This window comes from Barbus barbus (genome assembly GCF_936440315.1).
Source record: "Barbus barbus genome assembly, chromosome: 3".
Lineage (NCBI taxonomy): Eukaryota > Metazoa > Chordata > Actinopteri > Cypriniformes > Cyprinidae > Barbus > Barbus barbus.
The window spans coordinates 3,658,026-3,685,495 of NC_136731.1; the positions used below are offsets into that span (position 1 = coordinate 3,658,026).

General features: G+C 43.6%; 1 protein-coding gene across 1 annotated transcript; it reads right to left on the reverse strand.

Annotated features, from left to right (window-relative positions):
- Positions 1 to 11,195: 11,195 nt before the first annotated feature.
- Positions 11,196 to 27,192, reverse strand: LOC306854513 (uncharacterized protein). Its single transcript, XM_079392607.1, has 2 exons — positions 27,092 to 27,192; positions 11,196 to 13,281 (listed from the first exon to the last, which is right to left on the reverse strand). Exons 1-2 carry the CDS (start codon positions 27,144 to 27,146, stop codon positions 11,822 to 11,824), a joined length of 1,515 nt encoding a protein of 504 aa, XP_079248733.1. The 5' UTR covers positions 27,147 to 27,192; the 3' UTR covers positions 11,196 to 11,821.
- Between the last annotated feature and the right edge of the window lie 278 nt (positions 27,193 to 27,470).

A 27,470-nucleotide genomic window follows, 5' to 3' on the forward strand; every position in this document is an offset into this window, starting at 1 on the left:
GCCGCGATGCGCAGTGCTCGTGGAAGCAGCAGGATTTTGGGTGCACGAGCACCGCTTGCGCTCCGCCTCCGCGCCGCCAGCAAAACCGCCCGCGGGCCTGAGTTTGACATGTACACGATATACATTTGGACTGCTGTGTGTATATTTGAGTGCTGAGAACTGATCGCGCAGTGTGTACATAAAATGTACATAAACGAAACATAAATTTCGTCATAGTTTTTATAATCAGATATTAGTTTTATCTCGTCAACGTCTCGTATTAGTCACAGAAAAAAGGTTCGTTAATGAATATTTTTCGTCGTCCTCTTCGTTAACGAAATTAACACTGTTTTGGAGTAGGAGTGTGTTTGTTTTGGTGATTCAAATATCAACATTGGCTACCAGAAATCACTTACCACAGTGAGAATGCAGAGTGCTACATGTGTGAAACATGTGGTTTGTCTCTATTGTGGATTTTCATGTGTTTCTTAAGTTGGGCTTTTTGTGTGAAACTCTTCCCACATTGATCACACGTGTGCGGTTTCTCTCCTGTGTGGATTTTTATGTGTTCATTAAGGCTACCTTTTTGTGTGAAACTCCTCCCACATTGATCACAAGTGTGCGGTTTCTCTCCTGTGTGGATTTTTATGTGTTCATTAAGTCTACCTTTTTGTGTGAAACTCCTCCCACATTGATCACATGAGTGCGGTTTCTCTCCAGTGTGGATCCTCTCGTGTATTTTCACATATCCTGGCCAATAAAATCTCTGGTCACAATATGAACACTTGTAAGACTTTCCTCCAGTGTGAACTGTCTGGTGCTTTCTCAGCTCAGTGGCAGTAACAAAGGTCTTCCCACAATCAAAGCACATATGTTCCTTCACACCACTGTGTCTTTTCTGGTGTACTTTTAAGCAACCCAGCAAACTAAAACTCTTTCCACACAAAGAACACACATGAGGCTTTTTTTTTGTATGACTTTTCAGGTGGACCCTTAGGATTGAAGCGGATGTAAAAGCTTTCCCGCACTGGTCACAGTAAAATGGTCTTTCTCCAGAATGCGAACGCAGATGTGATTTAAGATTGCGCGCATCTGTAAAACTCTTCCCACACTGATCACATGTGTGCGACTTCTCTCCTGTGTGGATTTTTATGTGTTGTTTAAGGCTACCTTTTCGTGTGAAACTCCTCCCACACTGATCACATGTATGTGGTTTTTCTCCAGTGTGGATCTTCATGTGACCATTAAGGCTTCCTTTCTGTATAAAACTCTTCCCACATAGATCACACGTGTGTGGCTTCTCTCCAGTGTGGATTTTTATGTGTTCATTAAGGCTACCTTTTTGTGTGAAACTCCTCCCACATTGATCACAAGTGTGCGGTTTCTCTCCTGTGTGGATTTTTATGTGTTCATTAAGTCTACCTTTTTGTGTGAAACTCCTCCCACATTGATCACATGAGTGCGGTTTATCTCCAGTGTGGATTCTCTCGTGTATTTTCACATATCCTGGCCAATCAAATCTCTGGTCACAATATGAACACTTGTAAGACTTTCCTCCAGTGTGAACTGTCTGGTGCTGTCTCAGCTCAGCTTCAGTAACAAAGGTCTTCCCACAATCAAAGCACACATGTTCCTTCACAACACCGTGTCTTTTCTGGTGTTTTTTTAAGCAACTCTGCAAACTAAAACTCTTTCCACACAAAGAACACACATGAGGCTTTTTTTTTGTACGACTTTTCAGGTGTACCCTTAGGATTGAAGCTGATGTAAAAGCTTTCCCGCACTGGTCACAGTAAAATGGTCTTTCTCCAGAATGCGAACGCAGATGTGATTTAAAATTGCGCGCATCTGTAAAACTCTTCCCACACTGATCACATGTGTGTGGTTTTTCTCCAGTGTGGATCTTCATGTGACCATTAAGGCTTCCTTTCTGTGTAAAACTCCTCCCGCATTGATCACATGTGTGCATCTTCTCTCCACCATGAACCCTCATGTTAAGTTTAAGGCTTTTTTTGTTTGGTAATCTCTTTCCAGTCTGAGGGTGAGAATTTTTGGCTCTCCTGAATGACTTTTCTCCAGTTTTGACGTGATGATTTTTCTCCTCTCCTTCATTCAGTTCTTCACTCTCCTCAATCGGTTCCATGAAGTCTAAAAAATAATAATTAAAAAAGGTTTAGTTTCATCCATCTATTCTCCAAACACTGATATAACCCATCCAAGAGCACACACACCTGGAAAAGTTTTGACTGCATTCATCAACCCTTTTACCCAAAAGAGTAAAACATTACCATGACTGACTTCAATAATTTAAAATAAACTGAAGTTTATTACAAGTAAAGTTTACACTTTATATTAGGTGGCCTTAATGACTATGCACTTGCATAAAAAAAAAAAAGTACAATGTACTTATTGTGGTCATATTGTATTGCAAAACACTTTTGCTGCTATTGAGGTGGGATACAGGTAAGGTTACGGACAGGTTAGGGACAAGGTGTAAGGGATAGGTCAACAGTGTAATTATAAATGTAATTACAGAAATTAATTACAGATGTAATTACATATATTTTTTAAAATACCTGTAAGCACAATGTACAAAACATGTACAAAATAAAGGCATTGTACCAAATTATTAATTTAAAATGTAAGTACACAGTAGTTAAGGCCACCTAATATAAAGTTGGACCCAAGTAAACATAAATGAGATTTTACTTAATTTACGAAATGTTGAAACATTTTGAAGCAGATATGAATGTAAATCAAATTCAGGAAATCAGGAATCAGAATTCCAGATTTTTCCTTGCACCTCCTTTCATTAGCCTTCTCAAATAAACACCATTAAAGACATAAATAGACTTCATGCATTTCACAATATAAATTTACAAATTTATGATAAATATGTGATAAACATAAAATCATTTGCTTGTGCTAAAAGTGGAAGCTGAAGAGCGTTTTGAAGGACATGGAGGAGCTCGCGAGATCACTTGCATTTTTTTTTTACTTAATAAGAGTGGAAAATTAAAATATGTTGTAATTTTTCCTCATAAAAGGTAAGAGTATACATCATTTGAAGCTGCAAATAGTTTTATTTTGTGTGCAGTTCTCACCACAGTTTTAATAAAACACAAAAAAAAAGTGGGTGTGGTGCGCAGTGGAGCAAAAGAGGAAAGATACTCCCTTTCCACCAGCTAGAAGCAGGTGCTAGTTCAGAGCCAGTGCTATAGCCGGTTCTTAGTTGGTTCGACTGGCGAGCGCTTTAAGAACCGGTTGCTTTTCCACAGGCTAGAGAGCCAATACAGAGCCAGGTCTTACGTCACTGAATACGTTTCATTTTTCGGTTCACTAGCTGTCACGAGTCTGTCCGTCCTTCCCTCTATCCAATCAGGATGCACGCCCTCACCTGGTCTCCCTCAGTAATTAATCACGCGCACCTGCACCTCATCACCACCCTCATCATGGACACTTTATAAGCACTCACCCCAGTCACAGAAGCTGTCCGATCTCGTGGATACAACGTGGACTCCATTCCTTCAAGTCAACGCTCGATGAGTATTACCTCCATTATCGTCCTATTATACTTACCTCCTGTTCTCCGTTCCGCTATCCTCTTCTGTACAGATTGCCCTCCGCTGTGGTCAGCCCATCTAGTTCTCCGGTCCTCATCGTCTGTCCAGCTCCGTGCTCCTGGAAAACATAAGGATCGCTTTCAGTGCCTCATCTACTGCCATCACGAACCACTATAAGAAGAGCACTCACCTCTCGGCACCAGCTGCACTGTTCACTGCACCAAGCCTGTCAATAAAGCCTCTGTGTTATTTACTTACCTTTGTGTCCGACTGCGTACTATAACAGAAGATCGGACTCTCACTGTTAAAAAGATGAATGCCATGATGAATCTGATCCGGAATCAGCCCTACTCTCCATCGCCCAAGAAGATCGTTCCATTGAAGAGTATGTTGAGGAATTCCTCCAACTCGCTAATCAGGTGCGGTGGAACAACGGGACGTTAAACGTCATATTCTGGACTGGCCTAAATGATTATCTTTATTCCCGAGCACCAGCTGTCACAAGCCCTGCCTCGCTTGCACAATATATAGACCAGGTGCTGTTATTGGCCGACTCTCCCTTCACCGTAGGTTCAAGATTCAAGAGTTTTATTTGTCACATACACAATTATACAACCAGCAGTGAAATGTAGGTGCTACAGTCGAGAATCATCAAGCCACTCCTATCCCCAAATCATCCCCAGTGGAAGGATCCTCCGATTCAAAGTACCAATCTGACCAGATCGTGACCAAAAGGGTGCAGCCGCCGCGGTACGCGGCATTCCTGCGGGCGCGAAAATGGATTTCCAATAGCGCTGATCTGGGGGCTAAAGTTTCAGACCCGTGTTTTACATCTGTCCGGTCAGGGCTGAAATCTGCCTCTGGCCCTTTAAACCCACCGCGGATCGCGGCCCAGGCAACCCTACTTTGCCATCTGTGAATGAGGCAATCCCGACAGAGCTGTGTAAGAGCTCTCCTTCGTCTTCGCTGGCTCCGCCCAGCTCTCCTTCGTCTCTGCTGGCTCCCTCCAGCTCCGCGCTGCAAGAGCGCCCCTTTGAATCCGCGCTATCAGAGCGTCCCCGAGAATCCAGTTCTCAAGCCACAGCCAGGAGTGCCAATCCCGAACCCCGAGAATCCTGTTGTCAAACCATGGCCAGGAGTGCCGATCCCCGAGAATCCAGTTCTCAGACCACGGCCAGGAGTGCCGACCCCGATCCTCGAGAATCCGGTTCCCAAGACACGGCCAGGAGTGCCGATCCCGAACCCCGAGAATCCAGTTCCCAAGACACGGCCAGGAGTGCCGATCCCGAAGCCCGAGAATACAGTTCCCAAGACACGGCCAGGAGTGCCGATCCCGAACCCCAAGAATTCAGTTCTCGAACCACGGCCAGGAGTGCCGATCCCGAAGCCCGAGAATCCAGTTCTCAAGCTATGGCCAGGAGTGCCGACCCCCGAGAATCCAGTTCTCAGACCACGGCCAGGAGTGCCGATCCAGATCCCCGAGAATCCAGTTCTCAGATCACGGCCAGGAGTGCCGATCCCGATCCCCAAGAATCCAGCTCTCAAGCTACGGCCAGGAGTGCCGACCCCCGAGAATCCAGTTCTCAGACCACGGCCAGGAGTGCCGACCCCCATCCCCGAGAATTCAGTTCTGAGATCACGGCCAGGAGTGCCGATCCCTATCCCCGAGAATCCATTTCTCAAGCCAAGGCCAGGAGTGCCGATCCCCGAGAATCCAGTTCTCAAGCCACGGCCAGGAGTGCCGATCCCGAGTTCCGAGAATCCAGTTCCCAAGACACGGCCAGGAGTGCCGATCCCAAACTCCGAGAATCCAGTTCCCAAGACATGGCCAGGAGTGCCAATCCCGAACCCCAAGAATCCAGTTCCCAAGACTCGGCCAGGAGTGCCGATCCCGAAGCCCAAGAATCCAGTTCCCAAGACACGGCCAGGAGTGCCGATCCCGAACCCCAAGAATCCAGTTCTCGAACCACGGCCAGGAGTGCCGATCCCGAACCCCGAGAATCCAGTTCTCGAACCACGGCCATGAGTGCCGATCCCGAACCCCAAGAATCCAGTTCTCGAACCACGGCCAGGAGTGCCGATCCAGATCCCCGAGAATCCAGTTCTCAGATCACGGCCAGGAGTGCCGATCCCGATCCCCGAGAATCCAGCTCTCAAGCTACGGCCAGGAGTACCGACATACTCCATGAGTATGAATGCAAGCGGTTCTTCCTTCTAGCCCAGCTGTTACGGGGCTGACGAGACGTGAGACGTGCGGATCCATTTGCAAAGCTTTATTACACAACATGGTCAAGACAGGCAGGGTCAGAGATCGGCAAACAGGTATGGTGGAGGCAAGACAGAGCAATCCGTGGAGCAAGCGTGGGTCAACGATCAGCGAACAATATCCAAAGGGGCAAGGCAGAGAGATAATCCAGAGTCGAGAGCAATAAGTCCAAACGGGGAGCGAACAGAGTCCAAACGGCAGAGGCTAAGGGTAAATCCAGTAAACACGGGCAGGGTCAGACACGGCAGGAAAACAAGGCAAGACTAAGGCTAAGACAATGGCTATGGCTCTGTAAAGTTGCTATCGCTTGGGGAGTGATAAATGCTAACACTACACGAACACAACAGAAACACGGAATGGCACGGTAAAGCAGCTAGCGCTAGGTGAGCACTAAACACAGATCAATACACGGCCCAGAGCAAGAGCAAGTCCCAGGCTTAAATAGTGAGTGATTGGGTGATGGTGATTGCGAGATGGATATCAGGTGTGGGCGTGATAATTGTGAACAGCTGTGTGTGTCGTCAGTGCAATGGATAATGGGAAATGGAGTCCAATGTGCTGTGTAGTGTGAAAAGTCCATGTGGTGAACGGGTGACCTCTGGTGGTGAATGAGTGGAAGTGCATGGCCAGGATTTGTGACACCAGCAATGTTTTGGTGCTACTTACAAACCGCTTTTCCTGGTTCGGAGCTGGTGCTTTGGGTGTCGAAAAACGAAGAACCGGTTTGAAACTAGGCTCTGGCTCCGAACCAGCGCTGGAACTGCCTTGGTGGAAAAGGGGTAAGACAGACAACAGACAAACTGAGATTTATGATCCGTTGCACCCCTACACTCTTGACTTGTTATTTGAAGACAAATACAATCACAGAAGTTTTCAATCATGCGGATTTGTCCGTAGTGAAGTTCAGCCGATATCTTTTTTTGGACCAGTTAAATTCATTTCACAAAATCTGAAGAACACCTGGACAGTGGACTTCCATACTGTACTTATAAAGTGCTCTTTTTATTTTCACACACTAATGTTGTACTTGATATATGAAAACTTACCGTAATTCCCGGACTATTGAGCGCACCTGAATATAAGCCGCACCCACTGAATTAAAAAAATATATATTATTTTGAACATAAATAAGCCGCACATGTCTATAAGCCGCAGGTGCCTACCGGTACATTGAAACAAATTAACTTTATACAGGCTTTAAAAGTCTGAGACACCACGATGGTCCACCTCTAAAATCATCAAACTTCATTGCGGTGGTAATTGTTTTGGCTTTCAGTCGGATCTGCACAGTTGAAACACCTCGGCCGTCTGCTCTCTGTGTGTTGACCCAGTCTTCGAGCTCATTTTCTAGTTCGGGCAACTAGAAACAACTGCTCCCTGGGCGCCGCAGCATAAATGGCTGCCCACTGCTCCGGGTGTGTGTTCACTGCTGTGTGTGTGTTCACTGCTGTGTGTGTGCACGTTGGATGGGTTAAATGCAGAGCACGAATTCCGAGTATGGGTCACCATACTTGGCAGTGTTTCACTTTCACTGAATCCAAACAAAAAAAATGTTCCTAAGTATTCAACCCCGATCCCAATGAAGATGAAAATGTTCATTTTCTGGTTGTCATACACTCATTAAGTTACAATTTTCATCAGAACGTTATTGTCATCTTGTGTTTCAGCAAGGTATTCTTGGCTAAAACTAGCCAAGTTAGTGAGTCCATGCTAACATACAAAAAAAGACCTGATGCTCGCTCCGCCTGTTATCTATGACATTAAAATGGTCCCAAAGTTCAATTAAAGTGTTTTTTTAGTTTTTTAAGTAGAACAATACAACCTTGTTATATGAATACTCACATCATGAAATGCATCCTACTCGTCCAATCGACACATCATACACATTTCAACCCATTTGTGACCACAACCTGGAAACCTAAGTTTAATCAAGCGAAATGAGAAGGAAAGGCCGGTGCTCCGGCAAAAAAAACTAAATATACACGTAAATTTAACAACAGCAGGATGGAAATAATTAATTTTATATCTCAAGGCCATATCAAAAATTCCCATGCCTTTTGAACAAATGTGTTGCACTGATTTTAATATTGGGTAGGACCCCCACTTAAAAAACTTAAATTCATTCCCTGCACTTCGCTGGGCTAATGTGTTCACGTAGAGCTTTTCAGCGGCCAGTGTGAATAAATCTAGATTTAAATTCAAAGAGAAAAGATATGCATGACCTTGTGTATTATTTGTATCCAGAATGAGACGTGAACATTAGAGAACGCTAAAATGAGAATACAAGTATGCAAATTCAGACTTTGGTGACGCTTCTAGCAGCAGAGCATTACGTAAACACTGTGTTATTACAGGCATTATACAGAGCTAATATGAAAATGCCACCAAAACTTTCCTTTTCCTTAATCACCATAAATGACCCAAAGTACTTGTTATTTATCATCGATAGATTTAAGCAATTCGACGATTGCTATTTTTTCATCCCAGGATTTGAAATTGAGACTTTGAAGCAGCACTTTTGATGAATTAGATACTGCGCATGTGCGCTTCTGTGGCCCAAACTTAACTTCTGTTAGACGTTCGCAAAGAATCAATGACAGCACAGTCCCTCTAGAACAGATTATTTCTATTAAAACTATGTCTAGCCAGTATTATTTGGGGTTAACAGTAGAAGAAAAGAATCATTACTTGACCAAACTTAAATGGGACAAAGTTATACTACCAGACCCGTTCAACAAAACAGTGAGACAAGAATGTTTTTCTACAGAAATGTCTGATTTACCAGAGGTCAGTCAGGTACACATCTTTGAATACATAGTCGAGAAGAAATGTGTAAATACAAAGCAGGTGTTCAAGGCATATCGCAGCTTTTATTCATTCCGTTAATAAAATGTATATCTGGATCTATGCAGCAATGGAGAGGTGTGTAGCCATGTGGGTATGATTTTGGTTACTGTGGAGCAGTGTGTCACTCCAAAACCAAGTGTTTGGTCACAGGTGACTAAGAAGGGGAGCATTTTAATAATTATATTTAATATATTTAACTGCAAACTACAAGCTTAAAGCCCTGGAATTAAGTTATAGTTCATATATCTCTAACAAATCAACAAGTTAGTCTAATGTAAAAGATTCATTACTATATATATATGGCAGCAGGCGCGGAGCTGTGGGTGGGCCTGGACGGGCCTGGGCCCGCCCACATTGACAGCTGGCCCGCCCAATCAGAAATACAAAAATAAAATAAAATACTACTCTGTATTGTTAAACATGGATACTACTGGTGTATTTCATCTATAACATGTTATGTTAAAAACAGTAAAATTATAAGTACGCCTGATAACTTTTAAGTGTGTTGGTGACGTCTTTTCATTGGTCAATGCAACATCAACGTAGCACGCTCTATTGTAATCTGGCGCGAACCATCTATGACGCGAACAACCAACGGTTATAACGTTCGCTAGAAGTTTACGGTATCTTGATTTTTCTCAGTATGGCCAAACTCATTTTTTTTTTAAAAACCTGGTATTGAGATTAATAATTATTTGGAGGACCAATCTGTGGATCGTAATGGAACAACCGCTGGCTCTGAGAATGGAGCGGAGATTAACTCCGAACCGACGACCTCCACTGATGCTAACCGGCAAGCAGATCTGCCTATGGCTAATCGACGATCATTGCTACACTTAATTGCACCGTCGGATCTGTCAGCTCTGGGGGAACCTGCTACCCAACCTCATCTACAGGCATTCCCGAGTACCATAATTGATGGGAAATATCGAAGGGTAAAGTATAGGCCATGGTTTTCTTTACATGTAGGCCGTGGCTTGATAGCAGGATGAGACTATTAAGTAGGCTACTTTGAGCCTCTGAGCTCAAATAATGTTGCTTTTTTAGAAAGCTAAACGTGTACGTGGGGGTTGACCTCAGCCTCTTGTTCAGGGCCTAAATATTCGTTCAGTTAACGTCATTACTTTAAATGTTCACTGAATAGTGTTATGTTGTGGTTGTTTTTTTTGTTATTTTGTTAGCTCTCTAATTGATCTTCCCTATGCACTATCACAAAGTTGCCTTTTTGTGAATGATATGTTCCTGGCTCGGTAGCCATAGCCTATGTTATATAGGCTTATGTATTTAGCTCAGTTTTGACAGTAGATTAAATTTAAATTACAAAATAAGTAGGCTAATACAAAGATACAATTTATACGAAACGAAATTCACTTTAAAGAAAGTCTTTCTACAAAACAAACCTATGAAGTGGTCATAATCATGTTCACTTCTCATAACCAAAACAGATTAAATTGATTCTGGAGCCGTCGAATTGATATCAACCAATTCAGCACTATCACCACAGACAGCACCTGGTAGAGTCGCACGTAAGAGGGTATATCTTAAGCAGCTTCCTAATGTATTGTTCTAGAAATGGTGCACCTTTATAAGTTACACCTTAAGAGTCTTCGTAGCGTGCTAAGAGACAACGTTATCGGGAAACCCAGCCTTGATTTAGGAACACCCATAGATTCAGGCCCACCTCGACTTAATCCAGGCCCACCCATCTGTCACGTTCTGCATCCGCCACTGTATGGCAGTGTAGGTAAGGTCTTTTCACCATTTCTTTTAGGAAGTTGTGCCAGACTGTGCTCTCTTTTCTGTCATGTGAGACAGACAGGGTAAGGTTACTCCTTATTCAAAATATCTTATTTTGTGTTCAGCACAAGAAATTAATACAGGTTTGGGACAACATGTGAGTGAGTAAATAATGACAGAATTAAATTGTAGGGTGAACGATCTCTTTAATGACAGTCGGCAGCATGTTTAGTGTCCTGTCCCTTTAAGACCTGCACGCATCTACAGACACACATCCATTTTTCTCTCAACAGTTTACTTTCATTTTAGACACAACCGAGTCTATATGTAAACCTTGTGTGTTTTGACAGTATTAGCGCAAAAGATAACTTAGTTCAGTAATCAAGCGCTGATTGAAAGGGTTTTAGTGTGCGAATTAAATGTTTAACCGGCAAGGCTTGTATGCAAATAAAGTACTTTTACGATCTTGAGTAAGTGTAGTGTCCTGCTGAAAATGTGCCGTTTTGGTGCCACAGTCATGAAGTCCATCTAAGGCTGTGATACACTGTATTTTATAAGCAGTTAAACTTCAGAAGTGACTCCTTAACCAAAGCAGACGATACAAAAAATTGCTCTAGCAAACCTAGTCCCTAAAGATAATAGTACCCCAAATGGCTTAAGCAGCACCTGGTCAAGAGAAGTAGAGGCATTTAAACGTTCACACATAGTTTGACTCTCACTTGAAACTATTGAATCTAGTCACTAAACTGACGCCATCATGTTGAATGACCAATACAATGTCGTTCACCTTAGTTTTTCATGCAACGTTTAATCAAGACACAAGATCAGTGAATCTTAAACACATTCTTACATCTGTTTTCCCACAACACCCAGCCATAAAACAATAGTGAGGATTCTCCTTCGTACAAACTTTCACATGTTTCTTCAGGTATAATGCTCGTCTTTTACTGTATTGATCACAGTTAAAGGTGGGGTATGTATTTTTTTCAAAAACGCTTTAGGAACTGAGTCTGGGGCGAGAACCAAAACAAACTTGTAGCCAATCAGCAGTAAGGGGCGTGTCTACTCATGATGTGGAGGAGAGAGCGCTCAGTGCACATGACGGACATTAGCCGAGTGACGACAGAAAGATAGAGATGGCGGATGAAAAAAACAAAAGCGGAAAACGTCTGTGGAACAAAAGGCTTATACCGGATGCGACAGTGTTGTCCTGTCACGGTCTGTCTACAATGGACGCGACAAAGCGACCATTGAAAATCATTTGAAATTTGTGTCAATGCTTCATAAATAGGGCGGAGCTATCAAAATAGGGGCGAGACCCTTTTGGAGTAGGGGTGTGATTGTTTTGGTGATTCAAATATCAACATTGGCTACCAGAAATCACTTACCCCACCTTTAAACCTTTTGTCCACAGTGAGAATGCAGAGTGCTACATGTGTGAAACATGTGGCTCGTCTCTATTGTGGATATTCATGTGTTTCTTAAGTTGGTCTTTTTGTGTGAAACTCTTCCCACATTGATCACAAGTGTGCGGCTTTTCTCTGCTGTGGACTATCATATGTGTCTTCAGGTTTGATTTTTGTGTGAAACTCCTCCCACATTGATCACAAGTGTGCGGTTTCTCTCCAGTGTGGATTTTTATGTGTTCATTAAGGTTTCCTTTTTGTGTGAAACTCCTCCCACATTGATCACAGGAGAACGGTTTCTCTCCAGTGTGGATCCTCTCGTGTATTTTCACATATTCTGGCCAATCAAATCTCTGGTCACAATATGAACACTTGTAAGACTTTCCTCCAGTGCGAACTGTCTGGTGCTTTCTCAGCTCAGCTTCAGTAACAAAGGTCTTCCCACAATCAAAGCACATATGTTCCTTCACACCACCGTGTCTTTTCTGGTGTACTTTTAAGTGATTCAGCAAACTAAAACTCTTTCCACACAAAGAACACACATGAGGCTTTTCTTCTGTATGAATTTTCAGGTGGACCCTTAGGCCTGAAGCTGATGTAAAAGCTTTCCCGCACTGGTCACAGTAAAATGGTCTTTCTCCAGAATGCGAACGCAGATGTGATTTAAGATTGTGCGCATCTGTAAAACTCTTCTCGCACTGATCACATGGGTACGGCTTTTCTCCAGTGTGGATCTTCATGTGACCATTAAGGTGTCCTTTCTGTGTAAAACTCTTCCCGCACTGATCACATGTGTGCGGCTTCTCTCCGGTGTGGATCCTCATGTGTAACTTGAGCTCTCCTTTTTGTACAAAACTCTTCCCACACTGACCACACGTGTGCGGTTTCTCTCCTGTGTGGATTTTTATGTGTTCATTATGGCTACCTTTTCGTGTGAAACTCTTCCCACACTGATCACAAGTGTGTGGTTTCACTCCTGGGTGGGTTATCATGTGTAACTTGAGCTCTCCTTTTTGTACAAAACTCTTCCCACATTGATCACAAGTGTATGGTTTCTCTCCTGTGTGGATTTTTATGTGTTTATTAAGGTTACCTTTTCGTGTGAAACTCTTCCCACACTGATCACAAGTGTGTGGTTTCGCTCCTGTGTGGATTTTTATGTGTTCATTAAGGCTATCTTTTCGTGTGAAACTCTTCCCACACTGACCACAAGTGTATGGTTTCTCTCCTGTGTGGATTTTTATGTGTTTATTAAGGTTACCTTTTTGTGTGAAACTCCTCCCACATTGATCACATGTGTGCATCTTCTCTCCACCATGAACCCTCATGTGAAGTTTAAGACTTTTTTTGTTTGGTAATCTCTTTCCAGTCTGAGGGTGAGAATTTTTGGCTCTCCTGAATGACTTTTCTCCAGTTTTGACGTGATGATTTTTCTCCTCTCCTTCATTCAGTTCTTCACTCTCCTCGATCGGTTCCATGAAGTCTAAAAAATAATAATTAAAAAAGGTTTAGTTTCATCCATCTATTCTCCAAACCACTCAATGGGGATTTTATTTTTTGTATACCATTAAAAAATGAAAGGGAAATGACAAAGTGAACTCAAATATAACACCAGAACATAGACAACTGAAATACAATAGTACAGTGAATTTTGATTACATTTTAATAAACAATTATATGTCCCTGGAACTTTTCATGAATTAGGCACATAGATCAGTTGTTATTCTTAAAACAATATAAGCACAAATCCTTATTTCAAAATGAATGAAAACTATTTAAATGAACCTTTTTAGCATTAGCACTGACCCACTGAATCTCAATCCAATCTCAGCTTTTACACAAACTGTAGTGAAAGTGATATGTGTGTCTCGTACATGAATTTGTGCTCTGCATATAACCCAATGTTTCCCAACACTGTTCCTGGAGGCACACCAACACTACACATTTCCCAACTTTTCCTAATCAAACACACCTGAATCAAGTCATCAGCTCGTTAGTAGAGACTCCGGGACCAGAAATATATTGGTCAGATAAGGGAGACATCCAAAATGTGCACTGTTGGTGTGCCTCCAGGAACAGTGTTGGGAAACACTGATATAACACATCCAAGTGCACACACACCTGGAGAAGGTTTGACTGCATTCATCAACCCTTTTACCCAAAAGAGTAAAGAATTACCATGAATGACTTCTATCATTTAAAATAAACTGACGTTACAAGTAAAGTTTACACTTTATATTAGGTGGCCTTAATGACTATGCACTTGCATCAAAAAATAAGTACAATGTACTTATTGTGGTCATATTGTATTGCAAAACACTTTTGCTGCTATTGAGGTGGGATACAGGTAAGGTTACGGACAGGTTTGGTGGTATGGATAGGTTTAAGGGTGTGTAGTGCTCGAGTCAAAACACAACATACACACACACACCTAACTTCAACACATTCTTGAAGTTAGAATCAAAGCTTGCACTCCCCGCTCTCCTGCCATAAATCCTCTGGTCCCAGGAGACCCCTAAAACCCGGAATATATTTGGGAAGAACATCTGGATGTCATTAAAGAAGAGCACCTTCACTGTTCGCGATCGTTTTATCATAAATAAAGTCGAACAGGACAAAGACTTGGAAAAAGTGGCGTCACATACTCCCTGACTTTCTTTCCCTCTAACGTCGTAATTCAGGAAAAGTATCGCTGAAGAAGACGGTTTACAATCAACGTCCAACTAAGAAAATCTCCAGATCTCCACGAAAGTGACCTTCCCACGACCTCACGCTTCTCCCAAGAAAGTAATGCGCCTTTTCCTTGTTGCTCTCTAACAGACAAAGACGTCACGTATCTTAAAGGGACAAATTTATACTAGTTTCTGCTATTTGAAGCAATATACTGGAAAAACACTATATATATATTATATTCACAACATATATTAAGGTTGTCACGACATGTATAAACTTTACTGTGTTAATGGAACGTATGATATTGTTGTAATCTTTCGATGCATAACTTTACCTGATGACTACATGCTGGATGTGTTTATGTAGAATTCAGGATCGTTTAATCGATGCATTAACCGCATAATGAATACAAAGGACATATGTATTTTTGTGCATATCAAATACGTAGGTGTTTGGTTTCAGATGAAAGCTGATTTCATTAATAGTAAGTGATGTTTTATTAACAAATTTCGGGAGGAGCACGCGCAGATAATTAACACGGCCAATTCACCATCAGCAATCACACAGTCTATCCTATCAGCCGAGAGCAAACTTCTATAAATAGACCAAGCCATCTTACCTTCATTCTCTCTACAGTTTTTAGCACTCGGTTTGCTCCTTTGCTATCATATCACAGACGCATCTTTTCTGGAGAAGTCACAGTCACACGCTCTCCACAATGCCGAGGTTTAACCTCGCCTCAACCGACATCCTCGTCTCATTCGGCCATTCCAATATATCCTCCGATCGGAGTCTGTATTTAAGCCTGAAGCAAACGCTGATTTATTCTGACGAATCATTCTCGCAGAGGGCAAACAAAGCGGATACGTGCGATCCGTTCGTTACACTGCAAATCAGCCAACCTCACTCCTAAATCCACTCCAGGCGCAAAGGCGGCCAATAGATCGAGCAAAGCCCTGATCTTGCCTCACTCTCCACCATCATCGTCCCGTACAAGTCCCGGCTCTCCTAGAGCATTGGGTCGCAGTTGCAGGCCTCAAACGAGCAAACCTCACTCGGCTCTTCTTTTCTCCGCAGTTCTTCCGGCCGCAGTGCCGTATGTAGCCGGACCTCCAACTCTCGCAGCAGTCAGCGCGACGCTGCCTCCGGTAACGACGCTGCCGTGTTGCAAACAAACTTTTGTGTGAAGGCAAGTCATTTGTTGCTAAAAATCGTTAAACAATGTGATGACATTATGGATGTTGATGTCATTTCAGTAACCATGACGCAAACTGCGCAGATAATGCAAGGAAATGATTCATTTTCTGTATTAATTTCCACTAGCATTTTACATGTATTTTAAATTGCACATTACTCCGATAGACGGATAAGATGTTAAAGATTGTTTGAACTTAATTCTTAGAAAATCATTGTACCTAAATGAACAATTATAGGTGCAAACTAACAGCTAAGGTGTATCATAAAGAACCATTCATGTCATTATTGAACAAATGCAACCCACTTTGCATGTGTTGTGCATACTACTAGGCACCCCTCTTCAAGTCTCTACCAACCGATGTACGGCTTGGCTGGCCAGCTGTTTCAATACTTTCTTCCTTTCATGTGGTTAAGAGGAAAAACATGTATTTTCATAATTTTAAAACTTTTTTTAAAAAGTTGTTAAAAGCCGTCATATTTTCTCCTGCTACTTCTAACCCCTCCTTCTTTTTCAGTGGTCTCCAGCTCCCACAACACACGCTAGCGTGAGTCTGCCTCTGCTAGCTGCGCAGGCTGCACAGGCTCTCCAGCTATTTTTCTCTGAATACCACAAGCCTCCGCGGCCTACAGCTGCAGAAGCTGAAACGAGCACAAGTTGCTTATGCTTGCAACACATGCCCTCACATCTCAGTCTTTTCCTCCCGTTACTTCGAATCCTTTTCCTTTTGAGCGGCTCCCATAGCACGCAAGCGCGAGTCTGCCTCCGCAAGCTGCGCAGGCTTTTCAGGATGTCAAAAACCCCACTCCTGTGGTCTACAATAGCTGAAGGAAGCGTGAGGCTGCCTCCGCTTGCAAATCAGGCCCACACATCTTGGGCTTTTCTAATGACCCCCCTTTTTCTTTTCAGTCGCCTCCAGCTCCCATGGCAGACACTAGCCCAGAGGCCTATTTAAAGTCAGGCTGCCTCTGCTGCAGGGTTGTCAATAAATTCGAATTTCGAATTAATTGATTTATATTTGGTTCATAAAGATTATGCACTTTTTCGCAGAGAGTCATGTTTTATTGCTTTAACAAACGTGCATTAGTAATATTCTGCTCTATGCACCTTCCTGCGGCCTCAGCAGAGAAGCCAAAAGCTTTCTCCCCCTAACTGAAATTATGCCTTTCAAATTTGAATAGAATTCGAATATTGATAATATTTAGGTGGAGAATTCAATTGTTTTTCAGCCATGTCTGACAGCCCGACTCTGCTGTCAGTTGTGTCCCATGCTCCTTTCCCCCAGAGCTCCCTACTTCTTTCAAAATAACGTTGTCTTTTTCCAGATCAAGATCCGGCTCCCCTCGAGATTCAAGACGCAGCAGCAAGCATGGGCCATGCCCCAGACTCGGCTGCTCCTCACACTGCATTGCCTCTCTCCTCTTCTCAATAAATCACCGCGGCGCCTTCAGCTACAGCGCCACATGCAATGCTGCTGGCTTAGCTTCCCAAACTCCCATCCTTCGCATTCCCTTCCTTCTACCTCTGGCGGCAGACGCTAGCGTGAGGCGGCCTCCGCTAGCCACTCAAACTTAGCCACCTTACACTTATCCTTTCGCTACTCCTTTTCCCCATCAATGGCCAGCAGCCCCTGCTACAGACATCCAAGTAGGGCATCATCAGCCAGCAATGCAAGCTTATCGGCCTTCTCCCTCATTTCCTTCTACCTCTTCCTACATGCTTCCCTAAGCACCAAAGGCTAATCCTGAACCACCCCGTATGCCAATACCATCAAGTCTCAGAACCATCAAGTCTTAGCTTCTCACAGAAAGTGCTGGCTCCGGAGGCGGACCCATCGCCGACTCGTATCCCTTTAACACATCCTTCAAAACTTCTCCTCAGCACGTTACTAAGTTCCTTTCTCCAAGCAGGTTCACCCAGTACCATCCATTCATATCCAACCGCTGATCCAAGCTCTCGGTCAATGGTCATCGGACGCCTTCAAGAGCGATATCAGGACCAACAAGTTCCACAAAGGAAGCCATCTAACTCTGACCAGTTTAGTGAAATTTGGTACTACCGCTGCAGTGCCCCGTTCATCCGATCCCGCCGCAGCAGTGCCCGCTTCCGCAGAAGCCACATTCTCGTTTCAGATGCCGCAGCAGCGCCCTGCTCATTCGATACCGCCGCAGCAGTGCCTGCTTCCGCAGAAGCCATTCTCTTTTCAGACGCCGCAGCAGTGCCTGCTTCCGCAGAAGCCACATTCCTTTTCAGACGCCGCAGCAGTGCCTGCTTCCGCAGAAGCCACATTCTCTTTTCAGACGCCGCAGCAGTGCCTGCTTCCGCGGAAGCCACATTCTCTTTTCAGATGCCGCAGCAGTGCCTGCTTCCGCAGAAGCCACATTCTCTTTTCAGACGCCGCAGCAGTGCCTGCTTCCGCAGAAGCCACATTCCTTTTCAGACGCCGCAACAGTGCCCGTTTCCGCAGAAGCCACATTCTCTTTTTAGACGCCGCAGCAGTGCCAGTTTCCGCAGAAGCCACACTCTCTTTTCAGATGCCGCAGCAGTGCCCGTTTCCGCAGAAGCCACACTCTCTTTTCAGATGCCGCAGCAGTGCCCGCTTCCGCAGAAGCCACATTCTCGTTTCAGATGCCGCAGCAGCGCCCTGCTCATTCGATACCGCCGCAGCAGTGCCTGCTTCCGCAGAAGCCACATTCCTTTTCAGACGACGCAGCAGTGCCTGCTTCCGCAGAAGCCACATTCTCTTTTCAGACGCCGCAGCAGTGCCTGCTTCCGCAGAAGCCACATTCTCTTTTCAGACGCCGCAGCAGTGCCCGCTTCCGCGGAAGCCACATTCTCTTTTCAGATGCCACAGCAGTGCCCGCTTCCGCGGAAGCCACATTCTCTTTCAGATGCCACAGCAGTGCCCGCTTCCGCAGAAGCCACATTCTCTTTTCAGATGCCGCAGCAGTGCCCGCTTCCGCGGAAGCCGCATTCTCTTTTCAGATGCCACAGCAGTGCCCACTTCCGCGGAAGCCACATTCTCTTTCAGATGCCACAGCAGTGCCCGCTTCCGCAGAAGCCACATTCTCTTTCAGATGCATTCTCTTTCCAGATGCTGCAGCAGAGCCGCTTCCACAGAAGCCTCACTCTCTTTCCAGATACCACCGCAACAATTCCACTCCAAGCGACGTCCAGCGCCCATCCATCCTGAAGCCTTGCAATTTCGGGGGGTTATCAACGCCCCACTCCGGCTGCTGTCCCGCGCTAATCGCATCTTGGGGGGAGCGCTCTGGGTCCGGGCTAAATGCCGAGCTCGGACCCCTCTCCCCGGATAGGGGGAGTGCCCCGGGTTCGGGAGTAATTTACCGAGCTCGGAGCCCTCTCCCCGGACAGCACGCCAAACACGCATAAACCTTGACTCTGTTCATTATACGCAAGGGCGAACTCGTGAAGTGATGTATTATTAACAAAATTCGGGAGGAGCACGCGCAGATAATTAACACGGCCAATTCACCATCAGCAATCACACAGTCTATCCTATCAGCCGAGAGCGAACTTCTATAAATAGACCAAGCCATGTTACCTTCATTCTCTCTACAGTTTTTAGCATCCCTCCTCCAACCCAACTCCTCACCATCAGCCCGCTCCTACCCCAGCGTGGGGAGGAGCACGGGGGGAGCGCTCTGGGTCCGGGCTAAATGCCGAGCTCGGACCCCTCTCCCCGGACAGGGGGAGTGCTAATTTACCGAGCTCGGAGCCCTCTCCCCGGACAGCACGCCAAATACGCATAAACCTTGACTCTGTTCATTATACGCAAGGGCGAACTCGTGAAGCTGGTGTGGATGAAATTTGTTTGTTCTCATCAATGCATGATTACAATATGAATAGAAATCTGCTGTTAATAAGTTATCATGTGATAAATAACTGAACAGATAATGTATGCACGGAAAAGGGGCTGTGCAGGGCCCAATCGGACACAGGAAGAGTCCGATTGGGTCAGTCGCCCGGGGGGCAGATCCCAAATCGGCCCGTTAAAAACAGATACTCAACTGTCTGTAGGGTTGTGGTTGGAAACTGAAAAGAGAAGCTTAAGCTCAACTCGCTCGTCTCTTGTTTGCTCACGCGCTGCAAAGCGCTTCTGCCACTAACATCACGGCCGAGCATTGCAACAGCGATCAAGAACTTTAACATCTGAAGCTAAAGAACTGAAATGATTTCCTGAGAGCGCCATCAAGTCAGCACGAAGCCAACCAACCACTGAAGAGTACTCTCGTGCCGACGACCTCCCAAGCCGCCAATCCGCGCACGGTCCATCTCGAACTGGGAAGGAACTGAATTCAACTGAAAGCAGAGAAGTTGAAGTAGAGACTCCTTGAACTGAAGAAAAGACTGAACTTGACCAAAAGCAAAAGACAGTAAGACAAAATCTCCTGAATTGGCTGTATTTATCTTTTAAGAGTAAAGATAGAGTTCCCTCTGCGTGTGATTTCCCTCAGGTTGAAACGAGCATTAGAACCTAAGACTCTCTTCAGATCAAAACAATTCATTGCAACGAATGTGTGTTTGTTTACGTCTTTTGTTTCGTGTTGTTTAGCTTAGTATTGTGTTAGAGTAGTGAAATAAACTTTGATTCTATTAAGAAATCTCATGTCGGTTGCTATGTGATTTTCCAAGTCTAAATTACTTGCCAAAAAGATAACGTTTTACCTGCGCTCATGAGCTTGATAACTAAAGTTAACTATTTGGTTTGTTTTATCGTTGGCCGCGAATAAGATAAACTAAATTGTTAAGAGATAACGTGCTGATTTTAATGCTTGCTGGACAAGTCGTTAATAAGGTATCGTTAACAAGGTATAAGTTGGACATTCTGATTAATCTCAATTAATCATATAAATATCGAATCTTAAGAGTGATTCCCTAAAAGCTAAAGTTAGAACAATGATTCTAATGAATAGAGGAGCATAGTGTGAGGATTACTTTTTTTTCCTTCCTTTCCTCATGTTGTGCTGTATTTGTCTTCTCTATTGCATTTCGTTGCCTTGTATCTACATGTGCAATGACAATAAATTGAATCCAATCCAATATATTATTGAAATAACTGTAAGCACAATGTAAAAACATGTACACAATAAAGGCATTGTACCAAATGATTAATTTAAATGTAAGTACACAGTAGTTAAGGCCACCTAATATAAAGTTGGACCCAAGTAAACATAAATGAGATTTTACTTAATTTACGAAATGTTCAAACATTTTGAAGCAGATATAGATGTAAATCAAATTCAGGAAATCAGCTGCATCATTAGCTGCATTTCCATCCACCTATTTGTATACACATTTTAGAATATCGCATAAACAAAAACGCTGGATGGAAATGGCAAGATCCGCATAAATTCTAAAAATGCGCATAAAAAACGTATGCGCACATTTGAGTTGGATAAACTTTTTATCCGGTAAGAAAAAATGTGCATAAACTATGATGGAATCACATTTACCGAATAAATTCCTCCATACGCATCAAAAAAGTAATGTGACTTTGCGCTATGAGACGGGATGACTTGACTAACCAGCGGACCCAGTGGAGTAGCGTCTGTGGAAGAGTGGAAAATTTAAATATGCTGTAATTTTTCCTCATAAAGGTAAGAGTATACATAATTCGAAGCTGCAAATTGTTTTATTTTGTGTGCACTCACAATATCAACAAAATGTTTTGCTTTTAAAATAAAGAAAACAAACAGAGTGTCTTGATCTTGAGCAGGAACACTTCACAAAAACTACTTTATTTTTACTGATTTATTTATTTTTTTGTTTTATTTGTTTTTTGGGCCGCTGTGCCAAGATTGTGTTTGCATGCAGTACAAATACCCTACAGAGGCATTGTAGTGTCACACGGAAAAATAACTAAATAAGATTAAGGTACTAATTTAATAAAGTCAAAATTACGATAATAAAATCATATTATATTGCGTGAAATTTAATGTGAAAATTACACTTTGCAAAAAAAAAAAGTCTGTGGCATCCATCCTGTTGTTTCAGACACAAAAAACAGCAATAACACGTAGGCTTATGTTTTTGAAACTCTAATTGATCGATTTCATGAGACATTGGTTTGCATGAAACATGACATTCATGTTTATTTCATGCTGGAAATATTAAAGAGTAAATAAATAATTGATTCACATGCAGCTTGAACTGAGGCGAATAGTTACCTCACTACAAATAAAAGAGCGCAAAACACATTTATTGTTTGTAGCCTATTTGATCTTAATATTTTCATAAAGACGAGACTTTGTGATTAATGGGTAGCTTGCGTGCAATGAATGGACTTGAAAACGTTAAATATTATTTTCAAGCATTTATACCGTAAATAAAACAGCTTGTGAATAGTCACATAACAGTATTTAGACAAGATGGCGGCGCGAACACATCGCGAGGCTCAACGTCTTACCAGATTTTGGAAAATAGTGTTAATTTACCTGGTTATTTCATTCGTGTTCGCGCGATCCAGTTATGCGAACTACAGCTATAGTAAACAGTCACTTTTGGACATCAACAAACAGTGTTCCAACATAGTTTTAGATCATCCTTTCGACTTCAGCGAACTCCCGCCGGAGCTACTGAGATCACCGCGGACAAGCGGATCACTCGTACCGACCGGAAGTGCTCGGCGTCGGCGTCGAGACCGTAAACAAAGACGGGGAAAGCATGGAGGGCTGCGTGCTAAGCTAAGGCTAAACCCACATCGACCAGCTCTGCCCAGCATCTTCCTTGCCAATGTACGGTCTCTGATGAACAAGATGGACGAACTAAAGATCTGGGCCCGTATCCCTAAAGAATTTTTGTGCAAAAAGTGGCTCCTAGCGGCCAAATTGACGTTTTCTTAGAATTTCCCCTAAAAGTGACACGAAAATCCCAGTTAATATAAAAGCTATTCCTCAAGATTCCTAGCGCTTAAAAGGGCTCCTAAGGCGAGATCTGCTAAGAGCAGAGAAGAGAGCTTTTAGTGACTTAGGAGTTCCCCTAAGCAGCTGCACAAAATGGCCAACAGAGGAGGCAGGAGAGATGTCCTGCAAACACTGGATGACAGGGAATTATTGAGACTCTACAGATTGGATCGTGCAGGAATCATGTTTGTGGTGGATCTCCTTAGAGATGCAATTACTTCACCAACTCGACGCCACAACGTTATTACACCGGAGAAGAAAGTACCTGAGGTATTTGGCAACAGGGAAAATGCAACAATGCAGCAGTGATGACTTGGGTCTGTCCCAATCCTCCGTCAGCAGAGTCATCACCCAAACACTGACAGCTTTGTCACAACCTAATATTGTGACACAATTTGTTTCATTCCCGCTGGATGCCCGCACTTTACACACACGTAAAAGGGCATTTATGGACATTGCAGGATTCCCTGGCATTGTGGGTGTAATAGGATATTAATATGAGCAAATAAGACACAAATCATTATTTGAACAGGGTGTAATGAGCTTAAGTTTTCACATATTTTAGATTCTAATGTTAGGCTATAACCCCTACAGCTTACTATTCATTTTCCAGATATTTTCTTGAATGTGAAATATTATTTACAATTACAGTCTGCATAAGATTAGAGTGTATAATTATGTTTATTGATTTGAGGGTACATCCTTTGCTCATTATCACCAAAAGTTCATTTTCATCAAACTTGTAGGATCGACCAATCACGGCTTTTGAAATGATGACTCATACCTAGCAACGGGGTCAACCACACCTCCTCACTAAGATAGGATTTTCCATCCATTCCTTGCTCAGAGTTCACTGAAAATGTTCTGGAATCACTTCTAAGCTAAAACTCCTGGCAAGGAATTTTTAGGTTAAGTTAGGAGCTCTCTGAGAGGATTCTCAGAATCTTTAGGGATACGGGCCCTGGACCCTCACACAGAAACGGCTTATGGACTGTAATGTTATGTTCTTCACTGAAACATGGCTCTGCAACGATGTCCCAAACAGCGTTTTGCATATGGATGGACGCTCTCTCTTCAGGGCTGACAGAGTAGCAGCAACCTCTGGTAAAAACAAGGGTGGTGGAGTATGCATTTATGTAAATAAATCATGGTGTAAAGACTCTGTTATTGTTGATACCTACTGCTCTGCTGATCTGGAGTTCCTGATTATCAAGTGCAGGCCATTCTATCTACCACGTGAGTTCACTTGCATTGTTGCTGCTGCAGTTTATGTACCTCCGGACGCTAATGCTAACGTGGCTATGAAAGAACTCTGTGCTGCTATTAGCAAATTACAAACCCTGCACCCGGATGGAGCCTTTATTGTTGCTGGGGACTTCAATCACTGCACTCTTAGATCTGTTCTCCCTAAATTTAATCAAAATGTCTCCTGCACTACAAGGGGACATAAAACATTGGACCACGTTTATACTAATGTGAGTGATGCCTACAAAGTCACACCCCTCCCCCACCTGGGTCAGTCTGATCACCTCTCTTTGTTCCTGCTCCCCAAGTATACCCCGGTCATCAAACGTGTGAAACCTACAACAAGGACTGTTAAAATCTGGCTGGAAGGTGCTGACTCCACTCTTCAACATCAATTCCAGCACACAGAAAGGAGTGAGTTTGCTGCCCAGGCCACCACAAATTCTCAGATTAACATTGACACTTACACTAACTCTGTCATGGAGCACATCAACAGATGTGTGAGCAGAGTGACTACACAAAAAAAAAAAAAAATCTTCCCCAATCAGAAGCCCTGGATGAACAGAGAGGTTCGCCTCCTGCTCAAAGCAAGAGATGCAGCCTTCAGGTCTGGAGACCAGGAGGCTTACAGCTCAGCCAGAGCCAACCTGAGGAAGGGTATCTGCCAGGCCAAACTCACACACAAACAGAAGATTGAAGATCACTTCAATTCTTCAGACCCCGGCGTATGTGGCAAGGCATACAATCTATCACAGATTACAAACCACCAAACTCTGTGCCCCCCTCCAGCTCTGCCTCCCTCCCAGACGAGCTCAATCACTTTTATGCTCGTTTTGATCAAAATAATAAGGAGATCTCACTCAAAGCTGAGCATCAACCCAGTGAACTGCCTCTCACTCTCTCCACATCAGATGTTTACTCCACTCTGCGTAAGGTGAATGCACGGAAGGCAGCTGGCCCTGACGGAATACCTGGTCGTGTGCTTAAAGCCTGTGCGGAGCAGCTAGCTGGGGTCTTCACGGACATTTTCAATCTGTCCCTGGCCCAAACAACTGTCCCCACTATCTTCAAAACCTCCACCATCGTACCAGTACCGAAACACTCCACTGCCTCGGTCCCTAATGATTTCCGTCCTGTTGCACTCACCCCCATCATTGCCAAGTGTTTTGAGAAACTGGTTGCATCCCACCTAAAATCCTGTCTCCCTGCTATACTGGACCCATTCCAATTTGCCTATCGCCACAATAGGTCAACAGAGGACGCCATCTCAACAGCGCTTCACTCTGCCCTCACCCACCTGGACAGTCAAAACACACATGTGAGAATGCTGTTCATAGATTTCAGTTCTGCATTCAATACTGTAATCCCCTCCAAGCTGATCTCCAAGCTCAGCCAGCTTGGAATCAGCACACCCATCTGCAATTGGATTCTAGATTTTCTGACTAACAGACCTCAGTCCGTCAAGTTAGATAACCTCTCCTCCTCCATCATCACCCTGAACACCGGCGTGCCACAGGGCTGCGTACTGAGCCCTCTCTTGTACTCCCTCTTCACCCATGACTGTGTTCCTGTTTATGGCTCCAACACCATCATCAAATTTGCAGATGACACCACGGTGGTAGGTCTGATCAAGGATGACGATGAGTCAGCCTACAGGGATGAGGTGCAGCACCTGGCTGTGTGGTGTGCCACCAATAATCTACAACTAAACACCCAGAAGACAAAGGAGATCATTGTGGACTTCAGGCGGACTAGGAGTCATGCACACACACCCATCTACATCAACGGAGCTGTAGTGGAGCGTGTGTCGAGTTTCAAGTTCCTTGGCATCCACATCTCTGATGACCTCACCTGGTCCCATAACACTTCCACTCTGGTCAAAAAGGCACAGCAGCGCCTTTACTTCTTAAGGAGCCTTAAGAAAGTTCACCTGAATCCCAGGATCCTTGTGGAATTCTACCGCTGTACCATTGAGAGCATACTCACGAACTGCATCTCAGTATGGTACAGCAATTGCTCCGCATCTGACCGCAAAGCACTCCAGCGGGTGGTGAAAACTGCTCAACGGATCACCGGCACCCAGTTAACTTCCATTGAGAACATTTATCATAAGCGCTGTCTGGGCAGGGCAAGAAACATCATCAAGGATGCCTCTCACCCTAACCATGGACTTTTCACCCTCCTTCCATCCGGCAGGCGTTACAGGTGCCTACGCTCTCGCACTAGTAGGCTCAGGAAGAGCTTCTTCCCCGAGGCTGTAACACTTCTGAACGCCAAACCACCAATCTAACCTGCACCTGCTTATTACTGCACTGGTCACAGTACTTTACACACATGCATTTGCACTACTCATATTTTGCACAGACTGCACATTGTTAAAGTTATTACACTATAAACTGTCTAAAGTTGTTACTGTACAAGCACAGTAAACTATTTCTATAAAATATTGCACTACTGCTATTTTGCATAGAATACATTGTTCTATCAATACTTTGCACACTCATCCAGCTGTATTTATTTATTACCACTGTTCTCACGTTTCTGCTGTTCATAATGTGTATATATAATCTGTAATCTATATAATCTACATTGCTCTGTTCATAATGTACATACAATCCCTACATTGCATTCCTATTTATATTCTGTATATACTCTGCTCAATACTGTATATAGCAATTCCACTGTACATTCTGTAAATCATATCTTCACTTACTCTGCACTTATATGTATATAAAACACTATATTCTTGCACTTCTGGTTAGATGCTAACTGCATTTCATTAGCTCTGTACTTGTACTCTGCATAAATGACAATACAGTTGAATCTAATCTAATCTAATCTAAATTTATGTTAAAAAAACAAACAAAAGAACAAGTATTTCTGTATAATTGTCTTACACGACTGTGTTCTCAAACAGCTGGCATCCACCTCCGAACACAGTAAAAGCATTTATTGTGTTATGTCTGCTCTCTGAGGCGTAAATAATTTATATCATTATATGAACATTATTATATTCAGTGGTTTCTCCTATATTCTTAGTGATATTTAGTGCCAAAGTTTACCAGGAAGTGACGATTTTGTTCTCTTTGACTCGCTGGATGGAAACGGTGCTTTATTCGCATGTTTTATGCGATATTCCAGTTTTGTGCATAAGTTAAATTCCAATCTTTGGATGGAAACATAGCTATTGACTACAAATATAATAACTTTAATGTTCACTAATCATTAATGATGATTCAAAAATAAACACCAACCTCTTTGTTCTTCGGTCTCTTCATGTTCCATTCTGCAGGAATCTGGGTCGCTCATGTTCTCAGTGTTCAGCTCTGCTTCACTTCTAGGCTGATGGGAATATTCCAGCTTTTATTGGTGAGTTGTTGTGGGAGGAGCTTCACTGAAGGTGAGTTGTTGTGGGAGGAGCTTACCTGAAGAGGAGTTGTTGTGGGAGGAGCTTCACTGAAGGTGAGTTGTTGTGGGAGGAGCTTCACTGAAGGTGAGTTGTTGTGGGAGGAGCTTCACTGAAGGGTCGTTGTTGTGGGAGGAGCTTCACTGAAGGGACGTTGTTGTGGGAGGAGCTTCACTGAAGGTGAGTTGTTGTGGGAGGAGCTTCACTGAAGGTGAGTTGTTGTGGGA